General features: G+C 38.9%; 1 protein-coding gene across 1 annotated transcript in view; it reads right to left on the bottom strand.

The window, feature by feature from the left end:
* The window catches only part of ADGRB3 (adhesion G protein-coupled receptor B3), a 556344-nt gene that overhangs the window by 45218 nt on the left and 488042 nt on the right, over positions 1 to 23084 (bottom strand). Inside the window, exons 19-24 of the mRNA XM_032214959.1 lie at positions 21879 to 22029; positions 20318 to 20387; positions 16181 to 16247; positions 11294 to 11379; positions 7378 to 7476; positions 6848 to 7019 (exon numbers count right to left, since the gene is read on the bottom strand). Coding sequence (XP_032070850.1) covers positions 6848 to 7019; positions 7378 to 7476; positions 11294 to 11379; positions 16181 to 16247; positions 20318 to 20387; positions 21879 to 22029 — 645 coding nt within the window. The remainder of the gene's footprint in view (positions 1 to 6847; positions 7020 to 7377; positions 7477 to 11293; positions 11380 to 16180; positions 16248 to 20317; positions 20388 to 21878; positions 22030 to 23084) is intronic.

Genomic DNA, 23084 nt, shown 5'->3' with positions numbered 1-23084 from the left:
ACGTCATGGACTAGCAGCATGAGTTGAGATGGCAAAGCAAATTTGCTTCATCTCACTTGCAGGAATGGGATTGTTTCTGAATAACAATAATATATAACTTGCCACCTATAAAGCCCTTCATGGTAGTGGATCTGGGTACTTGAGAGACCGCCTACTGCCGATCACCTCCACACGACCCATTAGATCTCATTGTTTAGGCCTCCTCCGAGTTCCATCCGTTGGCCAATGCCGACTGGCCACCACGCGGAGGAGAGCCTTCTCGGTGGTAGCCCCGACCCAATGGAACGATCTCCCCGTGGAGCTTCGTACCCTCACCACCCTCCAGACCTTCCGCACAGCCCTTAGAATCTGGCTATCGCGTCAGGCCTGGGGCTAAAGATTGTAACCCGCCCGAATGGTATGAATGTTGCGTTTTAATCATGTACTGTCTTATATGTAAAAGTCTGTCTCCCCCTTCCTTTTGATTGTGAGCTGCCCTGAGTCCCCCCAGGAAAAAGGGCGGCATACAAATAAATAAACTAAAAAACTAAAACTATATATTCAGCTACAGCCTGATAAAAGAAGGTGCTATCTCTGACTAGTCGAATGTACAGAACGATTATCAGGGCTTTTGTCCGCAGCATTGTCTTCATAGACAATCTCTATCCTTCTCACCATCCACTTACTAGTGGAGGGAAACGATGATTTTGATCTCCATGCTTGACCAATCTTTTGGAAAGTGGAAAGAAAAAGAAGAGCAGAAAGGGCTCCAAAAATCCTGTATAAAAGCTGCACACACACAAAAAAAATGATGAGGGGTTTTTGTGGTCTTTAGACTGTGTATTAATGGCTCATATGAATATTATTAATAATAATAATCAAATCAAGTTTTTTTTTTCTGGAGAGGTGAGCTAACTAAGGCTGGTCAAAGGCATTGTAAGCTTCTAACTGCAATGAACAGCCCCATAATCCCCAAACTGGAAATTAAAATGATGCTGGGGATGGAGGGAGAACATAATTTTGACTGTCTCTTTATTGGCCTTTCCCCAGATATCAAGATCAAACCGTCTGCCATACTCTGGGTGTTTATAGAAGAATGGAGCATCACCAAGTCTGTCTTGAAATTTCTCCCACCCACATTGAGTGAAAATGGGCTAGTCCGTCCTATATGGCCCTTTCTCCCCCTCCCTCCGCCCCAATGACATGAAGCTGCATGGTTGTTTCAAAGCCAAACAGGGAAAGAGAGAGAGGGAGGGAGGGGAGAGAGAGAGGGGGGGGAGAGGGATAGAGATGTATTGAACGTGCGGATACTAGGGTAGTGGTTTCCCTGGCAACAGTAACCATTCAAAGCTCCTCTTAAAAGTTGCCTTCTCTCTTCCCATGTCCGTTTGGAAAAAAAGTCCACAATACTTAACGATGTGGCAGCTCAGGAGGTGGCACAGTTGGATGCTAAGCATATATTTTTTTTAAAGAAAAACGGCAGACAATAAACAGCATCTCCCTTTATCACCAAACTTTAGGATACGCCAGGTCAAATTAGGTTTGGAGCATGGAATAGTTAGGCATTTGATTTTTCTCTTTCTTTAGCAGACATGTAACATACATGGTCGCAGTTTACACTATATGTATAACTGAAAGAAAATACGTGTGAATTTTGGAAGTCTACGTTCCCTCTAGTATCCGGTTAACGAGGGAACATTCTGGCACGTTCTTTGTTTAGCGCATCAGGTAAATCAGGAATTCTGATTTTTTTTATGAACATTCTCGTTAATTTCCAAATATTCAGCCAAAATTGTAAATTGCATTGTGAACTTAAGAAATCATCACATTTAACTATCATGGCTGGTTTATCAGGTATGAACATTCACTTGCATATTATGGTTTAGTTTTGCATAGGAATGTGGTCCCCTTCTCAATAAAGAAATATGATAAATTGAATAAAGATAGAGGTTCCCCATGCACATATGTGCTGGTTATTTCCGATTCTAGGAGGTGATGCTCATCTCCGTTTCAAAGCCGAAGAACCAGCGCTGTCTGAAGATGTCTCTGTGGTCATGTGACCGGCTTGACTGAAAGCCAAAGGCACCCAGAACGCTGTTACCTTCCCACCAAGGGTGGTGCCTATTTTTCTACTTGCATTTTTACATGCTTTCAAACTGCTAGGTTGGCAGAAGTTGGGACAAGTAACGGGAGCTCACTCCGTTATGTGGCATTAGGGATTCGAACCACCAAACTGCTGACCTTCTGATCAGCAAGCTCAGTGTCTTAGCCACTGCGCCACCACGTCCCTTGATAAATTGAATAGAGATATATAAATTAAAGATTGATAGCTATTTTTTTATTGCGTTTCCTGTCACTACCTTTCATTCATTATTTATTAAGTCTGGATAATTTTATTATTGAACTAGTGACCAAGATACCCATTTATTTAAATATAAATGCCTAGGTACCCAATTTTCAATACTGGGTTCACTCTATATTGGATTAGGTCTTGATTCAAGCTACCTTGGGATGGATTAAATGCAAGCCCTTAATTATTTTAGATTTCCTTTTCTCATCCACATATTATTCAAATGAAAGATTACTATCACTAAAGAAATCACATCAATACTGTACAACACCAGCAATATATTCCACCCTGTAAGAAATGTCTCTTATTTTATTTTATAATAGCAAATGGAAGAATAAGGCAAATCTCTTTCCAGTCTACTTTTCTGATTGTGGGATATATTAAAAAAACAACAACGGATGTGTGAATGTCCAGATCTTATTGCACCCCTCCCACTTAGCACAGGCAATGATGGCGTTAGAGGATTGCAATACAGGGAATACAATTATATGGGCATGCAACTTTATGAAATGTATTTTTTTCTCTTAGTTGGGTGTTAGGGCTGCTAAGCCAATTAGAGAGGGCTCTGAAGAGCAAGAAATAAATAAGGGTATACGGTTTTTGGAATGGAGCTTCAGAAGGAAGACAGAACACGCAAAGAACCTCAACCAAGAGACGTTTTGAAAGCTATAAAGTGATCTCGGGGAAGATCCCGTCATATGACAGGGACAAGAAAGGCGAGTGATTTCTCTTGTGAACTTTAGCCAAAGGATTGAGCTGATTTTTGCCAGGTTATCACAAATGAAGCAGACGTATTTCTTCTCCAGATATATAGCTTCAGAAGCAAAGCAACGACATTGTTTGGAGATGGCAAGGCAGAGGGTGAGCAGTATCAATTTGACCTTGGCTATTCTTTGCTGGAGCTAGAATTTAGACTGAAAATTGATGAATTGATGATGTTTTTGATGCTTTCTATGTGTTATGTTGTTGCGGTGACAGAACAAAACTGCTGTGATTTTTACTCTAAGATTTGACATTATCTATGACAAGTCATTTGACATTCAGATTGATTGTTTTGCCTGCTAAAGGCAGATTCCGTATCTCACATGGATAAATGACAGGGATGAGATATGGAATTCATTATCCTTTAATCCAACAATATAGGCATGTTTTAAAATTTTACTAAAAAAAATGAACTATGCTATCTAAATAAAGCACTTTGGAACTCATGTACTTTTTTAGATGGGAAAGACACCTAATTAAAGTCCTGAATGCATAAAAGCAGAAATCAGTACATTGGGGAAGACCTTCAAAGCAAAAACACTTTAGTCTTCCTCACATTATTTTCCAGATAGAAAGTTACCTAGTGCCAAAACAGATGGTGTGGTAGACTTTTTTAATTCATGCATATAAATGGTGCATTTTAAATATGGTTAATATAAGATTAAATATGTTGGATCTTACATTTTTTTTATAACACCCTTCCACGTGGGTAGGCAAATTGAGAAGCATTCACTATCATCTGCTTCAGGGTATTTGTGTTAAATAGTGGCAACGTTAGCGGGTTTTGACACCTAGATGTTTTTCCGCTGTTCTGGACTCCAACACCCATAATCTCTGATGGCTCCCATGCAGGCTGTGGCTGACAGAACTATAAATAGGGCAGCAAAAGTTCTAAACTTATAGTCAACCAATGGAGATTGGGTTTGAAACCATACATAGAAATTGAAGTTATTTATCATGCTATTCAAAATTTTGAGCCCACTCAGAGTTTTTGTTCAATATGATTGAAAATATAATCTTGGTAGGACCAATAGACGGATTATAGGTCTGACAAATCTATTTCCCCCTTTTTTTAAAAAAAAAACCAAGAAATTTATTCATCAGACTCAAAATTAGAAGGGTAGCAAATGAGATTCTTATATATTTAAAATTCAGAACCTCCTGATCATATGCTCAGCCTAAGAATTAGTTTCCATCAGGTGCAGTTTCTTATACCCGATGGAGCCTGATTCATGCATAGGACCCCATAGTTTTCTTCTTATAGTGATCTAATACACTGGCATGGAAAATATTTATTGATAACCTATTGGGAGTTAGAAATACTTGAGTCTCTATTATCAGTCTTCTTTTTTTTTAATGAAAATTTTAAAAAACAAACTTTTACAAATATTTACTTCCCTCCCCCCACCCTCCCCCCAACCCCCCCAACCTTCCCTCCGCCCCCGACTTCCCAGAACCAATACAAGGTATCAATCTTTAACAAAAACATTCTAAAATAAGCTTAAAAAGAAAAAAAAGTTAATAACATCTTTCACTTGAGCTTTAACTCCTCCTTGCTAGGCCAGCTCTAAACAATTTATATTATTCATGGTTTCTTTAGTTATAAGCTAACTGAAATTTCTTGGTCCCATATTTATTTTGAATATAATCAATCCATCTTTTCCACTCCAGTTTATATCTCTTGTTTGAATGGTGCTTAAGATATGCAGATATTTTAGCCATCTCAGCTAGGTTTGTTACTTTCAATGTCCATTCTTGAATAGTAGGCAAATCTTCCTTCTTCCAGTATTGCACCACCAACAGTTCTATTATCAGTCTTCTGAAGATCTGCCAAGGTGGCGCAGTGGTTAAATGCAACACTGCAGGCTACTGCTAGATCAGCAGGTCAGCGGTTCAAATCTCACCGGCTCAGGGTTGACTCAGCCTTCCATCCTTCCAAGGTGGGTAAAATGAGGACCCAGATTGTTGGGGGCAATATGCTGACTCTCTGTAAACCGCTTAGAGAGGCCTGAAAGGCCTATGAAGCGGTATATAAGTCCACTGCTATTGCTATTGCTATTGCCAACTATCTACCAATCTATATTCTGCTTATTGAAACCTGAGATTGCCCTACTATTTATTTCCTCAGGACAAAGTAGCCTCCATCTAACAAGACTGCCATGTTAAGCTGAAGCTGGGTTTGAGCATGAATGTAATGACCCAAACCAGTGTGGTTGCCAGAGGTATCTTGATGCCTCCTTTTTTACCACCACTACCTCTCAATGACAGACTATTGACGTTGTAGAAGACTGTTTTTTTCATTCAACCATCTGCAACTATTTGTTTGGTCCCTTAATTCCCAGAATGAAATGCTACTTGTTGGGCTATAAATACAGGGCTTCTGTCTGCCTTGGAGGTGAGGTGGGGCAGGCCCCATTTTCTTCCCATTCTATCTTGAGATGAGCCAAGATGGCACAGTGGTTAGAGTGCAGCACTGCAGGCTACTTCAGCTGACTGCAGTTCGGCAGTTCGGCTGTTCAAATCTCACCGGCTCAGGGTTGACTCAGCCTTCCATCCTTCCGAGGTGGGTAAAATGAGGACCCGGATTGTTGTTGGGGGCAATATGCTGACTCGGTAAACCGCTTAGGGAGGGCTGAAAGCCCTATGAAGCGGTATATAAGTCTAACTGCTATTGCTATCTTGTGGCTTTGTATTTTTTTTCCCTTTCTGTTTATGGAATGGTCTCTCAGGGGGACCAGGAAAACCCCAACTACTTTAGCAGAAGCCACACTGAATTCACGATAGAATATGTGACTCCTTGAATTGAGAAGCAAAAACAACAACAACCCAGTACACTCTTCAAGATGTACTCATGAATGCAGAAAATGTGATCTAATGTATGTAGGGTCAGCTGGAAATGAACAAAGACTCTGGAGACGGAGCTGCCCGTTCCTAACAAAAGCTTGGAAGAGGGAAAAACAACCCCTGTTTGCAAATAACCTGCACTGCTTTCAGTGAGGACAACAACACTTTGGGCTACAAGAGGCTGACATGTGTTAGCAGATAAACTACAGGAGGTGGTGCCTTTTTGCTGTCATAGTTCTGCTATTGCCGAGAGTGGCACAGTGGGTAGAGCCTACAGTACTGCAGGCCACTTCAGCTGACTGCTAGTTCAGCAGTTCAGTGGTTCAAATCTCACCGGCTCAGGGCTGACTCAGCCTTCCATCCTTCCGAGGTGGGTAAAATGAGGACCCAGATTGTGGGGGTGATATGCTGACTCTGTAAACCGCTTAGAGAGGGCTGAAAGCCCTATGAAGCGGTATATAAGTCTAACTGCTATTGCTATTGCTATTGCTCATTGTGGATCAACTCAACACTGAGTACAACAAGACTTATAGTCTTGACCTCTTATGTGTAACCTCTTATGTGGGACTAACTATCATTTCAAGGATAGTTAGATTGGTTGATTGAAGTCAGATGCTTAGGAATAGCACTTATATACCGCTACACAGTGCTTTACAGCCCTCTCTAAGCGGTTTACATATTCCCCCCCCAACAATCTAGGTCCTCATTTTACCAACCTTAGAAAGATGGAAGGCTGAGTCAACCTTGAGCCTGAGTCAAAATCGAACTCCTGGCAGTGAGCAGTGAGTTAACTTTCAATATTGCATTCTAACCACTGTGGTGCCACAGCTCAGGAAGCATCCTGGGTTGTTGTAAAATGTCATCGCAATAGAAGTTTTGGAAGACAAGGAAGAGCAGGAAGTGATTTCTTACCTCCCTTCGGAGAATGCAGTGAACCATGACAATGACTAACCCTTGCAATGAATCAAATACAGCAAAGAGTATCTGAAATAAAATGGATCGCTTGTCAGTCATTGCCAGAACTGCCGACATCCATGTGAGAGCCAGGAGCGGTAGAACCACACAGGAACTCCACAGCGATGCCCTAAACAGGGGCAGAGAGGGGGAAAAAAAACAGTGACAAGAAGATTGTAGGACTATTGAAACAACAACAAAAAAGCCAACTTTAGAGAGACAGGCATATCCAAATATATAAATCTAATTTAAGGATGGCAACATTTTTTTTAAATGTGAAAACCCATGACATTATATAGTTATTAGAAAAACTAACATTGTAAAATATTACCCAGCTGAATTATAAGGTGCGGTTGCCATTTCCCCTTTTTTAAAACAATTAATTATGTTCAATATTAGCAGTTTTAATCTTTCATCACTGTAGCATTTTTTTTTCACATGCACTGCATAAGATTTGTAACAAGAAGATGTAAATGATTAGGACTAACATGGCATTACTGGCGGTGGTGGCTGACAAAGCTGTTGTTGAAACTACTCCACACTTGGCACATTTGAGCGTCAAACCGCTATGAGGCTCACTCATCTGACTGCAAACAAACAGAACACCCACAAAAAAGAACACAATATTGAATTTTTGGTCACTGCTGAAATTTAGCTTTTCAAATATGATGTCATGCAAGAAAAAAAAATAGCAAGTTGACTTATTCAGGGTGAAACACTCTGATTGATTTTAAGCCTATATAGAAAACCATACATTAAAAAAAAAATTACACATCGAAAACATGTTCATTCTATTGGGGGAGGGGAAAGGCTTCATTTTATCCAAGGTCTAATTCTTCCATTCGGTAAGGTTTGAAGCCTGTCCTGCCCCAATCGTCATAGATAAATGTTCTATTGATCACACTGAAGGAAACATGCATGTGGAAGGTTAAGACAAACAACAGAATGGCCCCTCTAATCAGACCATTCGGGAAGAATAAGGATTTGCTCTTAATAGAGTAATGGAGCAGATTGAGAGGGCAAAAATACATTACACACATTTCCACTGAAATTGGAACATCCCCCTGAATGAGTACGGTTCTGTCAATCTATCGTGGGAATGTATGAAATGGCTTTCCCTCTGAAGTTTCCACTGAATTTAAGTTAATGCTGGTCTGAATAGAGTTTGAAATGAATGAAATTTAATGAAAGTGTTAATTCAGGCTAGAAATTTAATAAAACACAGTACAAAAGCATTAAGATTAACACATATTTATACAGATACTAGTAGAGATTCTATATTGCAGCACCTAGCAGCTGCTTCTGTCTATTTTCACTGTTTTTATGACAAATTCATTATCTGGCTATTTTTATCCTTCTATTCATCTTAATTTATTTCTATGATGGAAGTTTTTTTTTAAACCAGCTAAAGTAGTTATTATTACATACTGAAGACAAAAGAAGAACATTAAAAAAAATATTCAACTGACTTGTAAAATATTGCACTTTCCAACCCCTTTAGTTATAATAATTTATAGTTTTATTTTAAAGCCATAGAATGAAATAAAAAGGTTCTTCTGAAGCAGAAGGTACAGGTTTTTTTTAAAAAAGAAACAATGCATCACTTATTTCTAGAACAAATCATACAAATAAAGCACACAAATAAAGTGGAAAGTATTCAGATTTTCATTTGTTTTGTACACATAAACATGGTGTGGGAAATGAGACTCTTACACAATGGTAATTTTTATTTTCAGGTTTGTTTTGTTCAAAGCTACATAAAAGCATATATAAAAGAAAATAAATAAATAAATGTTGTGTACAGTCTATGGAACGTGATGATGTAGACTAAACATTCTTGCACTGTGATATGTTGAAAATTGATGTTAACTTCGATAATTTTAATAATTTGATATCTATCCACTAATTCATACTTCTCAACTTACAAGTGAATGAAACCTGTCTGTATACAAATTCTGCTTCTTTACAAAAACATTCAGTGTGGTTCACAGCTTAAAAATGTGCACAAAATGAGTGTATGTATGTATGTGTGTATGTGTGTGTGTGTGTGTGTGTGTGTGTCTCTGTGCCCTTAGTGAATATAACAAATTGTACATTACAAACAAAAAAATGGAAACAAAAATAGATTCAAAAAGCAAAATATATTTATCCAGAATTTTTGAAATGTTTGCAAACTTTTCAAACTCATATACAATTTTCAAAAGAAATTTACAGCTGAGAAGATAAAAATGGGAGCAGAATTGAAGTGAACAGTTGTTCCCATTCTTACTGTTATAGACAACCCTGCTTTCTACAGGAACATTGATCAACTGATGCAAAAGAGGAGGTGACTGTTATGGAAGTCCATGAGGGTACAGCTGGCCAACTTCAGAATATTTGGAAGTTTAACCATTTCTCAATTTGATGAGGGGAAAACCCCTAGGAGACTGTGAAAGACCGGCTGGATTCAGAAAGCTATTTTATTAGATTAGTAAATATTCTTTAAAAAAATGCAAATATATATCAAATGAAGCATTCCTAACCAATAACAAAACATCTCATAGTAGGATCCAACCAAAGTTAGTTCTTTTTTTGGGGGGGGGGGAGTGATGTGATAAAGATGATGAAATATTGCTGATCAAGTATTTTGAGAGAGAAAGGAGCAGAGATGATGAAGCTAGTACCTATTCCTTTCAGAACAAGTGATTGACATAAATCTGGCTTCTTGCTCTATTCAGTTCTTGTATCAGTTCTTGTATCAACAAGATAAGTACAAGATAGCCAAACATATACTCCCAAATTAAATTGGAATTAACAGAGCTAAATTTTGACTGGATAAAACTTGTGTTATGCAGCATTGCATTAATGGACCGGTGATACTCAAAAACATTTCAGATAGAGAAAATTTAAAGGAAATCACAGAAATGTGAAATGTAGCATTATAGATTTTTATCAATTACACCAGAGAAAAATTTAAAAAAATCGAAAAGAACAACATGCACATAGTCACACACACATCTATTCAAATTCATCACATCTGAGCTCAGCCTAGTGGGGGGAAAAATAGGTCAATCCATTCTTCTTAATAGCAAAGGAAGGCTGCAATAACATTCTTCTGAGAAAACCTTTGAATGCCTCAAAATAAAGCATTATAGGTGGAATTTTTGATTTGTATGTGAAGAAATGCCTTGGCTTAAATGCATAGATTCTGAAATTGGTAAATGCAGGTGGGGGAGTCATTTTTCATGACCTCTTCATGCCCCTGAAGCTTTCTGTCTATTTTGGAAGAATAAAGGAATGGGAGGAGAAAAGTAAATTGACAAAATTTCCTCACTATCATCTCCTGTGAATGAAAATCTCTGAAAAGCACAGACTCATCCTTCCACTTAAGTGCTAAGAGCACAGAATCCCACCGAGGTGGGAAAAGAAGAATGAAACAGAATGAGGGCATGTAGAAATGATATGAGTCAAATTTAGACTACGGTAATCATCTTTTCCCCATTTCTCTAAGAAAAAATACTGACATTGGGACTAGAACTAGCAATGATGACACCTACCAGTTTGAGTAATGAAACATTTGCAAGCAAACAACCAAGCTCAGAGAATACCCCTGAGGATAAATATAAGTTTTTATATTCATTTAACAGACTTTCGAATCCCAACGTCACTTGCACCTTGGAGATGCAATAACTTGAGAAAACAAGAGACACTAATGCTTAGCTTGCTTGCTTAGTAGCAATAGCAATAAGAGTTAGACTTATATACCGCTTCATAGGGCTTTCAGCTCTCTCTCAGCGGTTTACAGAGTCAGCATATTGCCCCCAACAACAATCCGGGTCCTCATTTCACCCACCTCGGAAGGATGGAAGGCTGAGTCAACCTTGAGCCGGTGAGATTTGAACAGCTGAACTGCAGAACTGCAGTCAGCTGAAGTAGCCTGCAGTGCTGCATTTAACCACTGCATCACCTCGGCTCATAAGAAATAGTATGTCTAATTCTTCTTGATTCATAACCCATAAGTAATCACACAAATGACCCAGTTCTAATACTTTTTTTAAATCTTAGAATGCTTCTGGCATTTCTAAAAATGGATTTTTCCCCACTAATCAAAATTATATAATTCTAAATACTCAACTTGTACCAAAACCAAGGAAAATTTCAAAGCATGGACATGCATGGTTATTCACTCCCCCCCCCCCTTTTAACTTAATACAACTGTACTTGTGTTTTATTATTTTTCTGTTGCTCAGTCACATTTCATCAGGAAAAATAAGATCAACATCAATTTGAAGATGAATAGAACTGGAAGTTAAATTAAGAGAAAAAGGCTCAAAGTGAAATTAAATAAAAATACATGTGGTGACTCTAACAATCGATAGACAGAATTTAGTAATACATCATTGATACATTCCAACTTTTGCTTACCCAGCTCTGTGTTTGAGTTTTTTATCTAGGATTCCATCTCTGGAAACTAGTTTATTAAACACAAGGATGCCAATCACCATGTTGACCTGTTAAATATGAAACAAACAAACAAAAAGTAACAGTTGCCCCTTTAATGACACTGAATGAAACATTAACCTTAATACATTTGGTATAAATTTAAAGAAATAGGAACAACAATTTAGATCCTATATCTCAGCATCTGTGACTCTTACAAAGCAAAGAGATTCAAGGATTGCATTCAGGAGAGAACTAGCTATTTCAGAAAGATGCCATGCCCTCTAAATCAGCCAATAAATGTGATCCTTGCCTGTAGTATCCAAGATAAACCTGGATGTTTATAGTCCTCAGTGGTAACCTTCTATTAGCATTTGATATAAATGGGTATACACCAGGGGTGGGTTCCTGCCAGTTCTAACTTCTTCTATAGAAGAGGTTCCACAAATCTACAGTGCTGTTTAGAACCGGTTCCAGCTCCCTCCCCCCGCCCGTCTGCACATCATCAAGATGAAGAGCGAGAGGAAGACTTCTGGGAGTTGAAGTCCACAGGTCTTAAAGCTGTCAAGTTTGAACACCCCTGGGAGTTTTTTTTCTAAAGGGTTAGGGGTGCAAGGGTCTTGTAACTTGACAGCTTTAAGACTTGTGTGCTTCAAATGCCAGAGTTTCTGAGCCAACATTTTGATTGCTAAGCAAGAGCGTTGTTAAGTGAGTTTCACCACATTTTACAAGTTGGCCATGCCTACCTGATCACACGGCTGGCAAGCCACTCCCACCCAATCACATTGCCAGCAAGCCACTCCCACCCAGTCACATGGCCAGCAAGCCACTCCCACAAAGCAGGCCACACCTACAGAAGAGGTTCTAAAAAATTTTGAAACCCACCACTGGTATACACATACTATAACACATATACAGAAATATAACTATATGACACTGAGCAATATAGAATTCTGCTTGTCTGTTTTGCACTGTTAGGTTCGGACTAGACATCAAACTATAATTATAATTTAATTTTATGGGAACAGGATAGGAAGGATCACAGTTCACATGTTTTGCATGCAAAAAGTGGAAATAGTCGGTCTTGAATATCTCCAGATTCTAGGAGCAAATGGGATAAAAAGATGTCTAATAACATTATAATTCTATTGGGAATACAATTTTTGAATAAGATTAAATTCATTAATTCCGCAAACATGCATATGCAAAGATTACCTGAGAAATGAATCTTGTTTAACTCAGATTTACTTTTATTTAGACAAATATTGAGTTACACTGTTCATTGAAGTTTATCTACTTAGAAGGAGTTTAGAGCATAAATAAAAAAAAATCATAAATTCCAGGGTTTCAAAGTGGCTCTGTTTTGCATGCCCTTGAAACCTCTCTATGCAAAAGTCAAAAAATTGCTGGCAGTTTCCTGTGATTTAAAGCAAGAAACACATAGAAATTGTAGGCTACACTCTAAAATAAGATAATGTACTTTTACAAACGCATGCATGTCTCTGAACAAAGGAAAAACAATAAATTCTGGTTCCATGTGTGTATCTGACATGATTCCTGCCATTTAGGTCATCAAATCACCCACTGATACTATGTATCAGTTGCTTGCCCTAATCTAGAGGAATTATGAAAGAAAGATGAATTTATAGCAACATTCTTACAATAATTCATTAGGCTGAGGTAAAGCAGATTTTAGCTCAAGATCTCATCTAATCCATTTCGCAGCCAATGCTGATTCGTTAAGAGAACCCTGGCTAATTGAGATATATATCACATTTAAGCTGCAAGCTTGGTTATCAAGGGGTTCAGAAGTCTAATTTTAATTTTTAAACCAATATAGTTTATTGAGTTACTGAGGGTTTTTTATTTTGTCATCATAGATCAGAAATTCTTATGAACTCTCTTCTGAGTTATATTAAGTTATTCTTCCAAAGATATATTGTTTATGAAAACTTTCCAGTATGTTTCCAATACATTTCAGCGCATTCAAACATCACAATCAATCTGTTTTGGACTGACCATTAAATTTAATACTATGCAGCTAAGTTCTAACTGGACCTTACCTCATAAAGATTTCATTAATTCAGCTGGGATACATAAAGATCTCAATAATTTTGATATCTAAAATCTTTGAAAAATCATGGTTGCTCATAAAGTTTATAGCCCCTACATTGCACAACGTTATGAGCCAGCTGCGCGACTGAGATGCTGACACTTCACACTCCTTGGCACATTACACTTTTATACACAGGAGACTGCCAATGACAAAAGTAACACCTTTATTTAAGAGTGTGATATTTTTACTTTGGCTTTACACTAAGAGTCTATTCATTTTCCTTGTTTGTATAAACTTCTGTACAACTGTGAAAGGAAGAAAATTATTTTTTAATTTTTTACTGTCTATTGAAAATAATCTGATGGCCATAATAGATGTATAATCGTTGGATATCTTGATAAGACCATGTAGGATTTAAAACATGAATATAGTAGGATGTTTGAAATGAAGTCATGTAGTTTGAGAGAGAGAGAGAGAGAGGGTGGGAGGGAGGGAGGGAGGGGGAGAGAGGGAGAGAGAGAGAGAATGGGAGAGAGAGAGGGAGAGAGTGGGAGAGAGGGAAGGAGAGGGAGAGAGAGTGGGAGACAGAGAGAGAGGGAGATGGAGAGGGAGAGAGAGGGGGAGGGAGAGAGTGGGAGAGAGAGTGGAAGAGAGAGAGAGTGAGTGAGTGAGTGAGAGAGAGAGAGGGAGGGAGAGAGAGAGTGGGAGAGAGAGAGTGGGAGAGAGAGAGGGAGGGAGGGAGGGAGAGAGAGTGAGTGAGTGAGAGAGAGAGTTAACACATTTACAGGAGTATCCTGGGTACCCCCTTATCCTTTTAATATTTGGATGGTTCCAATCTTCTACTCACTGCCACTGATCCAATAAAGAAGGTAAAATTAAAATATGTGATTTAAAGATCAGATAAGATGGCAGAAGATGGATGTATAGAAATGTGCTTTTACTCTATATCAGTTACATATGTAACTGGTACCCATGGAAAACCCTGGATGCAGAGGGCTCTACTATAACTCTTTTCCTGCATCTCTGCCAAGAGAAGATATAACCTGAAGAAGGATGGGAGATGTCAAGGAAGCTGATATCCTTAGGTGGAGCCAGTGATGGAATGCCAGGAGTACTGTTTTGTCAGCTAAATTCAAGCAGCATTTTTACATAACCCTGAAATGACTATGCCCTAAGGTCTAGTCACAAAACAATTACTCACCATTTTGCTCTGTGTACTTGGAGACTTAAGCACATGAAAACTAGGTGATTTTGCTGAGATAACTGTTACCTTTTCACAGGCTGCTATTTGTGTTCAGATTGCCCTTTGCTCAGGAGTGGCTGAAACTCTCTCTGTGCATTGGATCGCTTCATAATAAGCCTCTTATTTACAGCTGTATATACGCTAACCCAACACTGTGGAGCAAATGCCTGTTGTTTGAATAAACTGACCTCTGGCCTCCATTCCAGATGGAATGGGCAAACCTTGTTTGTTTGATTGAATCTAGAGGACAAGAATAATTTAATAGATCGACTCATTATCAAGTTTATGCCATAAACAAAATAAAATAGATTTTTTCCCCCACTAATTAAAAGAGCAAGGCTCCTATTCAAAAGCAGCGAGTTCAGACGTCATCTCCCTTATTCCCATGAAGACAGAAGATTATGGAATTTAAAGTCTAATAGTTTCGGGGGGCACCTGACTGAGGAAAGACGTTCTGAAAGGTATGGACAGAAATTTATTAAGGTGGGAATGTTTGTTTTTGTAATTAAAGTCTTCGGTATAAACATAATTTCGTAATGCAAGAAATAAGTCATACTTTTATTCTAAGTATTCTAATATTTTTTTTATAGATTTTAATCTCATACTAGTGGTGGGTTGCAGACGGTACGTCCCGGTACGAGCGTACCGGATCCTGACCGGAGCACCGGGTACCGTTCTGGTACAGTGCTCCGGAGGGCCCACCCAGCCGCCCACGTGCCTTACCTGTGCTTTAAGCTTTTGGCGCTTCTACGCACGTACATGGCGCGTATGGCGCCTGCGCGACACTCCATCGAGCAGCTGGAGCATTGCGGAGACTTGCGGAAGCATCATTTGATGCTACAACGCATGCACATGCTACGTGGATGTGTGTGCACGCTGCATACGTGCCTGTGGGTGATTCTGGGGCCGTTCCAACCGTATAGGTTGGAATGGAATCCAGAACCCACCACTGTCTCATACAGAAAAAAATAGTACACAATCCTATTTCACAAATAAAACTGCAAATGTATTAAATATATTAAAATATGCAAAGCTTATAAAGGGGAAGGAGAGAAGAAAGGAGGGAAGGAAGGAGGGAAGGAAGGAAGGAGAGAAGAAAGGAGGGAAGGAAGGAGGGAATGTAGGAGAGAAGGAAGGGGGAAGGAAGGAGGAAAGGAAGGGGGAAAGGAAGGAGAGGAGGAGAAAAGAAAGGAGGGAAGGAAGGAGGGAAGGAAGGAGGGAAGGAGGGAAGGGGAAGGAGGGAGGGAAGGAAGGAGGGAAGGAAGGGGAGTAGGAGAGAAGAAACGAGGGAAGGAAAGAGGGAGGGAGGGAAGAAGAAGTAGGACCGTTGTAAGATAAGATGGATCTATGGGATGTTAAGAAAGCAATCTTCAAGTATATTGTTAACTATAGGGAAAAATTGTTATAAATACATATTATTAATAACAGTTATGAGATCATAAACAAATTTTAAAAAAAGTATGTAATAAATGTATACAGTACAGTTGATACAAATAAAAAAAGAATGCTCATCTATTTTTTTTTTCTAATTCTTCATCTATTTATGACTATTAAAAATGTCAGAAATATTTACCAGAACAACAGCAGCTGCAGGTCCAACAAAAGCATACAGAAGTCCACCTTCAAGAGAGAGCCAGCAACTGGAAATATTAAAAAAGAACTAGTATAAATTAATAAGGTGTAGCATCTGTATGCTTATCCAGTGCAAAGCTTCACTGATTCCCTCTTTGCTAGATTTCAAGGTGCTTTCACCAAATATAGCAAGTATTATTTATTACATTTTCAGGCTAGCACATCTTAAAACAGTATTTTTTTTAAAAAAAATAATCCATTTTCACCACTCTTTTTAGAAATACAGAATATACAGAATTTCATTTATAAGAAAGACCTACACCGTAGCAAATGATAAGGTGTGGCACAGAAGAGAAAGCTTGCTGAACAGTATATAACCTAAATCAATCTCTGGTTCATAATATAATTGTTCCAGAATCACGTTTCACACTTTTAAAACCTGGTAAAGCAGCAACAATCAGGAATTCAGTCTTGGAAAAAAATGCAGTTCACTTATAACTTCAATCACTTTTGAGATCAGTCTTGGGTTGTCTTGTGAACATAACCTTGCAATTTCACACTGCCTTTTTCCAGATGTGTTTTCAACTTTCCAACTTTCTTGGTGGGCTCCTTTCCAAGTACTAACGGGATCTGAGTTCAAGTTGAACTAAGCCAGGCTAAATGCTGCCATACAGTTCAGCCCAAACAACCATAGAACTTATATTGTTACAAAATACTGTTGGCACATCTTAAGAAATCTGGGGCATTCTTTTATTCTGTGTGGAATAATTATATTTGAAGAAAAAAAAAAGCCTGTTTGTCATGAATTGGCATTCTCTGTCTTTTTTTTAAATCACCCTTATTTTTATTAAACAGTTTTTGAGGTATGACAGTTTGAAGAAAATATTGGTTTTCTTTAAAAAAGCTTTTATAAGGATAGGATGGGAAGGTTTTTAAAAACAGCCTTTAAAATTCCCATTCCAGGGCTAATCCTACGTACATTAAAATATCTTTTAAGGGCTTCAACCAATGAAGACTTTAAAGCAGTGTTTTTCAACTTTGGCAACGCTTAAGATGTACGGACTTCAACTCCCCATGCTTGCTGGGGAATTCTGGGAGTTGAAGTCCACATATCTTAGAATGACCGAGGTTAGGAAATCCTAAGGAGAATAACCACAAGCAAAAGGCAGGGCACACAAACAGATCTTGTTTCTTCTTCTTCTTCTTCTTCTTCTTCTTCTTCTTCTTCTTCTTCTTCTTCTTCTTCTTCTTCTTCTTCTTCTTCTTCTCCTCCTCCTCCTCCTCCTCCTCCTCCTCCTCCTCCTCCTCCTCCTCCTCCTCCTCCTCCTCCTCCTCCTCCTCCTCCTCCTCCTCCTCTTTCCCTCACACCCTTTCCAATCTTTCCCTCAGTCCACTGAAACAAGGATTGTATTGCTGGGAAATTGAGAGATGTAGTTTGAGTGCAAGATTCATTCACTTGCTTGGGACAATTCCCCAACTCTTTTACTCCAGTACATTTGGAGAAGGGAACAATATCGAGACCAAAAACAAAGGAAGAGAAAGATCCATTGTGTTTCATTTCCAAAGAACAAGGGATACCATCTTAAGTACATTTGGTAAGTTAACAGCAAACCTATCCATGTTTGCTCAGAAAGCTCACTGCATTCGCTCAGTTGTTATCCCGGAAAGGTATGTCTGAAATATAAGGCTGTAGCCTTGAATTTATTCCATATAAATATTTAAATAGCTCTTTGATGATAATTTACAATTCAGAACACTTCCTGACTTAAGACACTAAGGCATTAAATTAAAGTTATTAATGTGATGAAATCAGGCTAGTGAGTTGCGCAGAGCGCGTGTACCACTCTTCACAAAATAAGGAGCTGTTAATCCCTTTAAACTGAACGGTCTTTAGGGAGATACTGCATCTTCCCCATACTTTAGGAGCTGTCATTCCCTCATTTAGCAGCTGCAAATGTGGTGAGGGTCAGGTCATTTTTCATCTCTGGCAAGAGTGGATGAAATAAGATCACTTCCATCATCTCTCTCGTTCTCTCCCTCCCTCTCCCTCCCCCTCCCTCCCATCTACCCACCCACCCATCCATCCAGTGGTGGATTAAGGCTCACTGGTGCCTTAAGCACTGACAAATCTTAGTGCCCCTCCTTTGTAGATACTGTACAAATCTTCATTTTTTTTCTTTCTCAACTTTGTGGTGCCCCTTTTGGTGCCTGGTGCCCAACTCTGCTCTAAAAGATCAGTATAAAACATAATCTCTAATATATTCCACCAAAAGAGCCGAGGTGGCGCAGTGGTTAGGGTGCAGTACTGCAGGCCACTTCAGCTGACTGTTATCTGCAGTTCAGCGGTTCTAATCTCACCGGCTCAAGGTTGACTCAGCCTTCCACCCTTCCCAAGTGGGTGAAATGAGGACCCAGACTGTGGGGGTGATATGCTGACTCTGTAAACCGCTTAGAGAGGGCTGAAAGCCCTATGAAGCGGTATATAAGTCTAACTGCTATTGCTATTGCTAAAAAACCACCCCAGACAAACCCAATGTGAAAAAAAATTCTATCTAAGCAGTCACTAGACAATTGCAGTACATATCAAGCACCTGTTTTAAAATAAGTCTACTCATTGCCTTCTGGAACACTAGGACTATATCTAGTTCCCAGCCTAATTTCAAAATCAGTTTTAGGAAAAGTCAGTTCCAGCCTCTGATAGAAGCTGTTCCTCCCTTCTAACTTGATCCTTTGAAGAAAGGCAGAGGAAGCTGTCAGAAAGACAGTTAAAAAGAGGAGTTGTGCTCCTACGTCTCCACCCACCCACCTAACAGATTAGCCCTGAAGAAATGATTCAGCCCTCAATTAAAAAGTTAAAAAAATATTTTTCTTTTGACTAGAATTGATATAAGGCAGAGTCTTGACAAGCTTCTGATCCTTTACCAAAACCCAGAACATGAATAAATATCCAGATAAGTGCTGTTTTCATCCAAGGCTCCAAAAGCTGATGTGGATGTTTATTCATCAGTGGCTTCTAATGCTTTCAGTCTTAACTTCATCTATATTTGATAGGGTACTGGAATGAGTCCTCTTTCCATATTCACAATTATCTTTGCTCTGACTGCAAAGGGACCAAAATGTTCCACTTATAGTTTTCATAACAGTTAAGCCTTTTTCCTTCCACCCCCAAACTTGGGAAACAACAATACAGGAAGAAACAAATGCTACACCAGTTACACAATGATTTACTCTTGCCTTTTTTTTTTTTTTGAGCTCTCACGTTAAGTTATTTGATGTTGTTCGGTTGGCTTTTGCTTTGATTGTTGTGTAAGTCTACCCATTGGGGTTTGAAAATCAAGATGTAATGCTCAAAATGTAACATCCCAACCAGTGGTGGGATTCAGTCAGTTCGCACCTGAATCCCGGGAGAGAACCGGTTGTTAACTTTCTAAGCAGTTAAGAGAACCAGTTGTTGGAAGATATCTCATTTTGTGTTTTCTTCCACTTTACAGGGCTAATCCTGTAAGGAAGGAAGGAAGGGAACATTCTAGTGTTGTTTCTAGCCTGATCTTTATTGCCCTGCTTACAGAAACTGCCTCTCCGGTTAACCCTTATTACATTGTAACAGCTAAGGCAAAGCGCCCATCGGCGTGAGTGACGTTATGTTGACCATACCCACCCAGTCACATGAACACTGAGCCCCGCCTACCCAGTTGGTCATTAAGGCAGAGAACCAGTTGTTAAATTATTTGAATCCCACCACTGGTCCCAACCAACAATAATTCAAGAAACCATGATTAAGCAAAACAATGGCTTATTGTATGGTGTTGTTCCAGTGCATGTTTCCTTTTCTTTAGGGTTATTGAAATTGAATTTCCAGGCAAAGACAAGAATAACCAAAAGAAGCAGCTACTCATTCTATGATTTGTTGCTCATGAAGGTAAAAGCATGCCAAATTCTACAGAGCGCAATTGACTGTGTATGTTTATTTCCTGCCACACCTCCGTCAGAGAGATGGGGAACCATGGACTACTTTTAAAGACCCTCGGTGTCAATCCTAGATCTGAATACAGTCAAACAGTCAAATGCAGGCAATGTGGTAAAGAGGAATGTAGGAACTGTCCTTGAAAACAAGACGTATTATGATAGAATGACTTACTATTGAGTCGTTCCATAGCCTTTAGTCTTGGTAAAACCTATTGATATGGCCACGACCAATGCTGGCAAACCTGCAAGAGAAACTCCAGTGTTATTTCCCTCTCTACATAATGATCTGCACATCTAAAGACCATCCTGCTAGAGATCTCATACCCGTATGGTGCCACAAAACCTGTGGTTGGGGTTTTTCATAAAATGAAACTTAGGCATACGGCTTTCCTATTCATATCCCTTTTGTTTCTTATGTTTATTTGCCATGCCCCAGAAAACAAGACATTTTCCCCATTTTTTTTCCTAAGGCCATATTGCCCTTGTTTCTGAAAAAAAAAAAAAAACAGTAAAATAGGATTCTGAACTATTTTCTAATAAGATATTTTAAATAATATATAAAGAAGAGTATTCAGTATCACGAGTCAGGTGATAGAAAGGCTTTGGTATACAGCTAATTTATTGCATCGGATCATTACAGTGTCTATCTATACCCACAAGAACAAGCAACTAAAGTTGGGAGACTTTGCGATCGATTCTGAAGAAGTGGTTTTTTGGAAGTCATGACAGTACAAGGGCAGCCTTTCTCAGCTATTACTTAAATAATTAAGATGTCTGGAAACCTTACAGAGCTAGTACTTATTCTCAGCTCATTGATTTGTTCTCGATTTGGTTCCTATCTGTACTCTATTCTGGTGTGCAAATGGTGTTACCTGGGCCAGAAACCTCTTTCTTTGATCTGTTTGGTGGGCCTTAATGTCCATATGGTTTTTGGCTTTCAGGACATAGTTATAAGGGTTAAATAATTTCATCACTGTAAGATAAATAAGGTTGGATAAGGTTACCAAAGATGGGCTAAAAGTATTGAATGCAATGCATTCAAATTGTCTTTACCTCTTTGCTGCTCACTAGTGTTAATCTGGATTTTTGCATCCCTCATCTGGTAGCTCTAGGAATAGGTGACCTCCAGCTACAGTTTTACTGTGGCTATCAGTAGAGTTTTTATAGAAGGGATTATTTGTGAGAATCACACTGCTTATTGGTTTTCATGCTTGGATGAGAAAAGCATGCTTTATGATACAAATTATATGGAAAGAATATTTTTACCAGCAATAACTCAAGTATATCCTTCACCTACCATTAACTTGTCAACTACTCCTGTTATCCCATCTTGCATTGTGACCAGTCCCATCACTAAAGCATTTGATATATTATATAATGAAGATACAGCATAAAAATGGATTGATTTTGATCACAGGGACTGTTATGCTTTGAAAAGTCTACATATTACCATCTTTACGGAAAATCTAAAGACAGTAAGTTATAGTATGATAAACTTTAGTAAACTATGGAGAATTCATTACCAGCCAGACCTGGAAGCAAATCAATGGAATTAAATAATATGCTTGCTTGCTATTCTATCAATATTCCAGTATTGATATTCAGTATAGGAACAGTACAATCTCCTTACTACCTGCCAAGATTCTTGAAACAAGCATTCATATTCCAAAGGTTATTCATGCAAAAACACTAAGCTGAAAAAGAAAAAAATCAGCTGAATAACAGGAGCTCACCCCATCCAAGGCATAAAAAGCGTTTCCTTATGAGCCGCGTCCTAATTTTTCCAGTGACAGCCATGTATGACTGCCACGCTTCGGTTAAAACCCAACAAAAGGAGGCTAAGAAGAAGAAATGTAAAAATGCAGTGGTCGTGGTGCAAATATTCTGTAGACAAAGGGAAAAAAAGAATTGCAGTGAAGGCTCAGAGAGAAGACTTAAAAGTTTACATTCCATTAGTCTGGCTTCTGCATTCTTTAACCAGAGATAGACAACATATAATACTAAAGGAATTCTCATACAGATCTATAGCCAAAATACTGTATGTGTTTTTGGAAATAGTAGCCATAGTCTTACGGTAGAGAAAATGAAAATGCAGCAGTTGTTAATAAAATGATATTTTTCAAATGGGGACTTGGATAAAGTGATAGAGTGGGAAGAAGGTCTCTAAAGCTTCAAAAAGGAATATTATGCATGATGCCAGATTGACCTTTATGGGATAATCAGTTGTCAAATTCCTTCCCCCTGAAACATCATGTCTTAATAAGTCAAAATCACAAGCAGTGAGAGTTTAGGTGGTGGAAGGCCTTAGAAATTTCCCTTCAAAATGGAATGAGGTGCAAGTTAGTTGTGGGTAGCAGTGGAATAGATAAGGCACCTGTCAACTGGCTCACGTTTGCCTGGGAACAATAGCGCACACCTTGGGCTCCACTTTTGACCAATAGTATCCACATTTGGGGGTCTATGTTAGCCAAATAACTTGTGGTTATTAGTGGTGACATGATTTTCTGATTGTAACCCTTTAAGACTCATAGCCTTAGAACAAAACCCTGCCCTTGCTGTCAAATTAAAGTCACAAGTGCCCTTTTTTCTGTAGCTATTAAAGACACATGGAACTTCTGCGTTAATTGGAATGCACTCCAGGTTCAACAAACCCCGAATTTCCCTGGGACATCAAGACTGTCTGTCTGTCTGTCTTCCCCCTATGTGGAAGAAGTCAATCTCAGATTGAAACTCCCCATTCCCAAATTCGAGGCCCAGGGAAAGAGAGCACATTGCCAACCATTCATCTCAGAGGTGGGTTGCTAATTTTTTTTACTACCAGTTTACGCGCTTGTGCTTGCTCTGCTTGTGCACATTCGCAGAAGCGTCTGGGCAGGTGGGCAGAGCATCCCGCCACTATTATTGGTTCAGCCGATCCAGGCCAAACTGGCAGCAACCCA

Source organism: Thamnophis elegans, chromosome 4 (genome assembly GCF_009769535.1).
Source record: "Thamnophis elegans isolate rThaEle1 chromosome 4, rThaEle1.pri, whole genome shotgun sequence".
Classification (NCBI taxonomy): domain Eukaryota; kingdom Metazoa; phylum Chordata; class Lepidosauria; order Squamata; family Colubridae; genus Thamnophis; species Thamnophis elegans.
The sequence above is the reverse complement of the archived record's forward strand: the minus strand, read 5'-3'. Positions and strand labels throughout refer to the sequence as shown.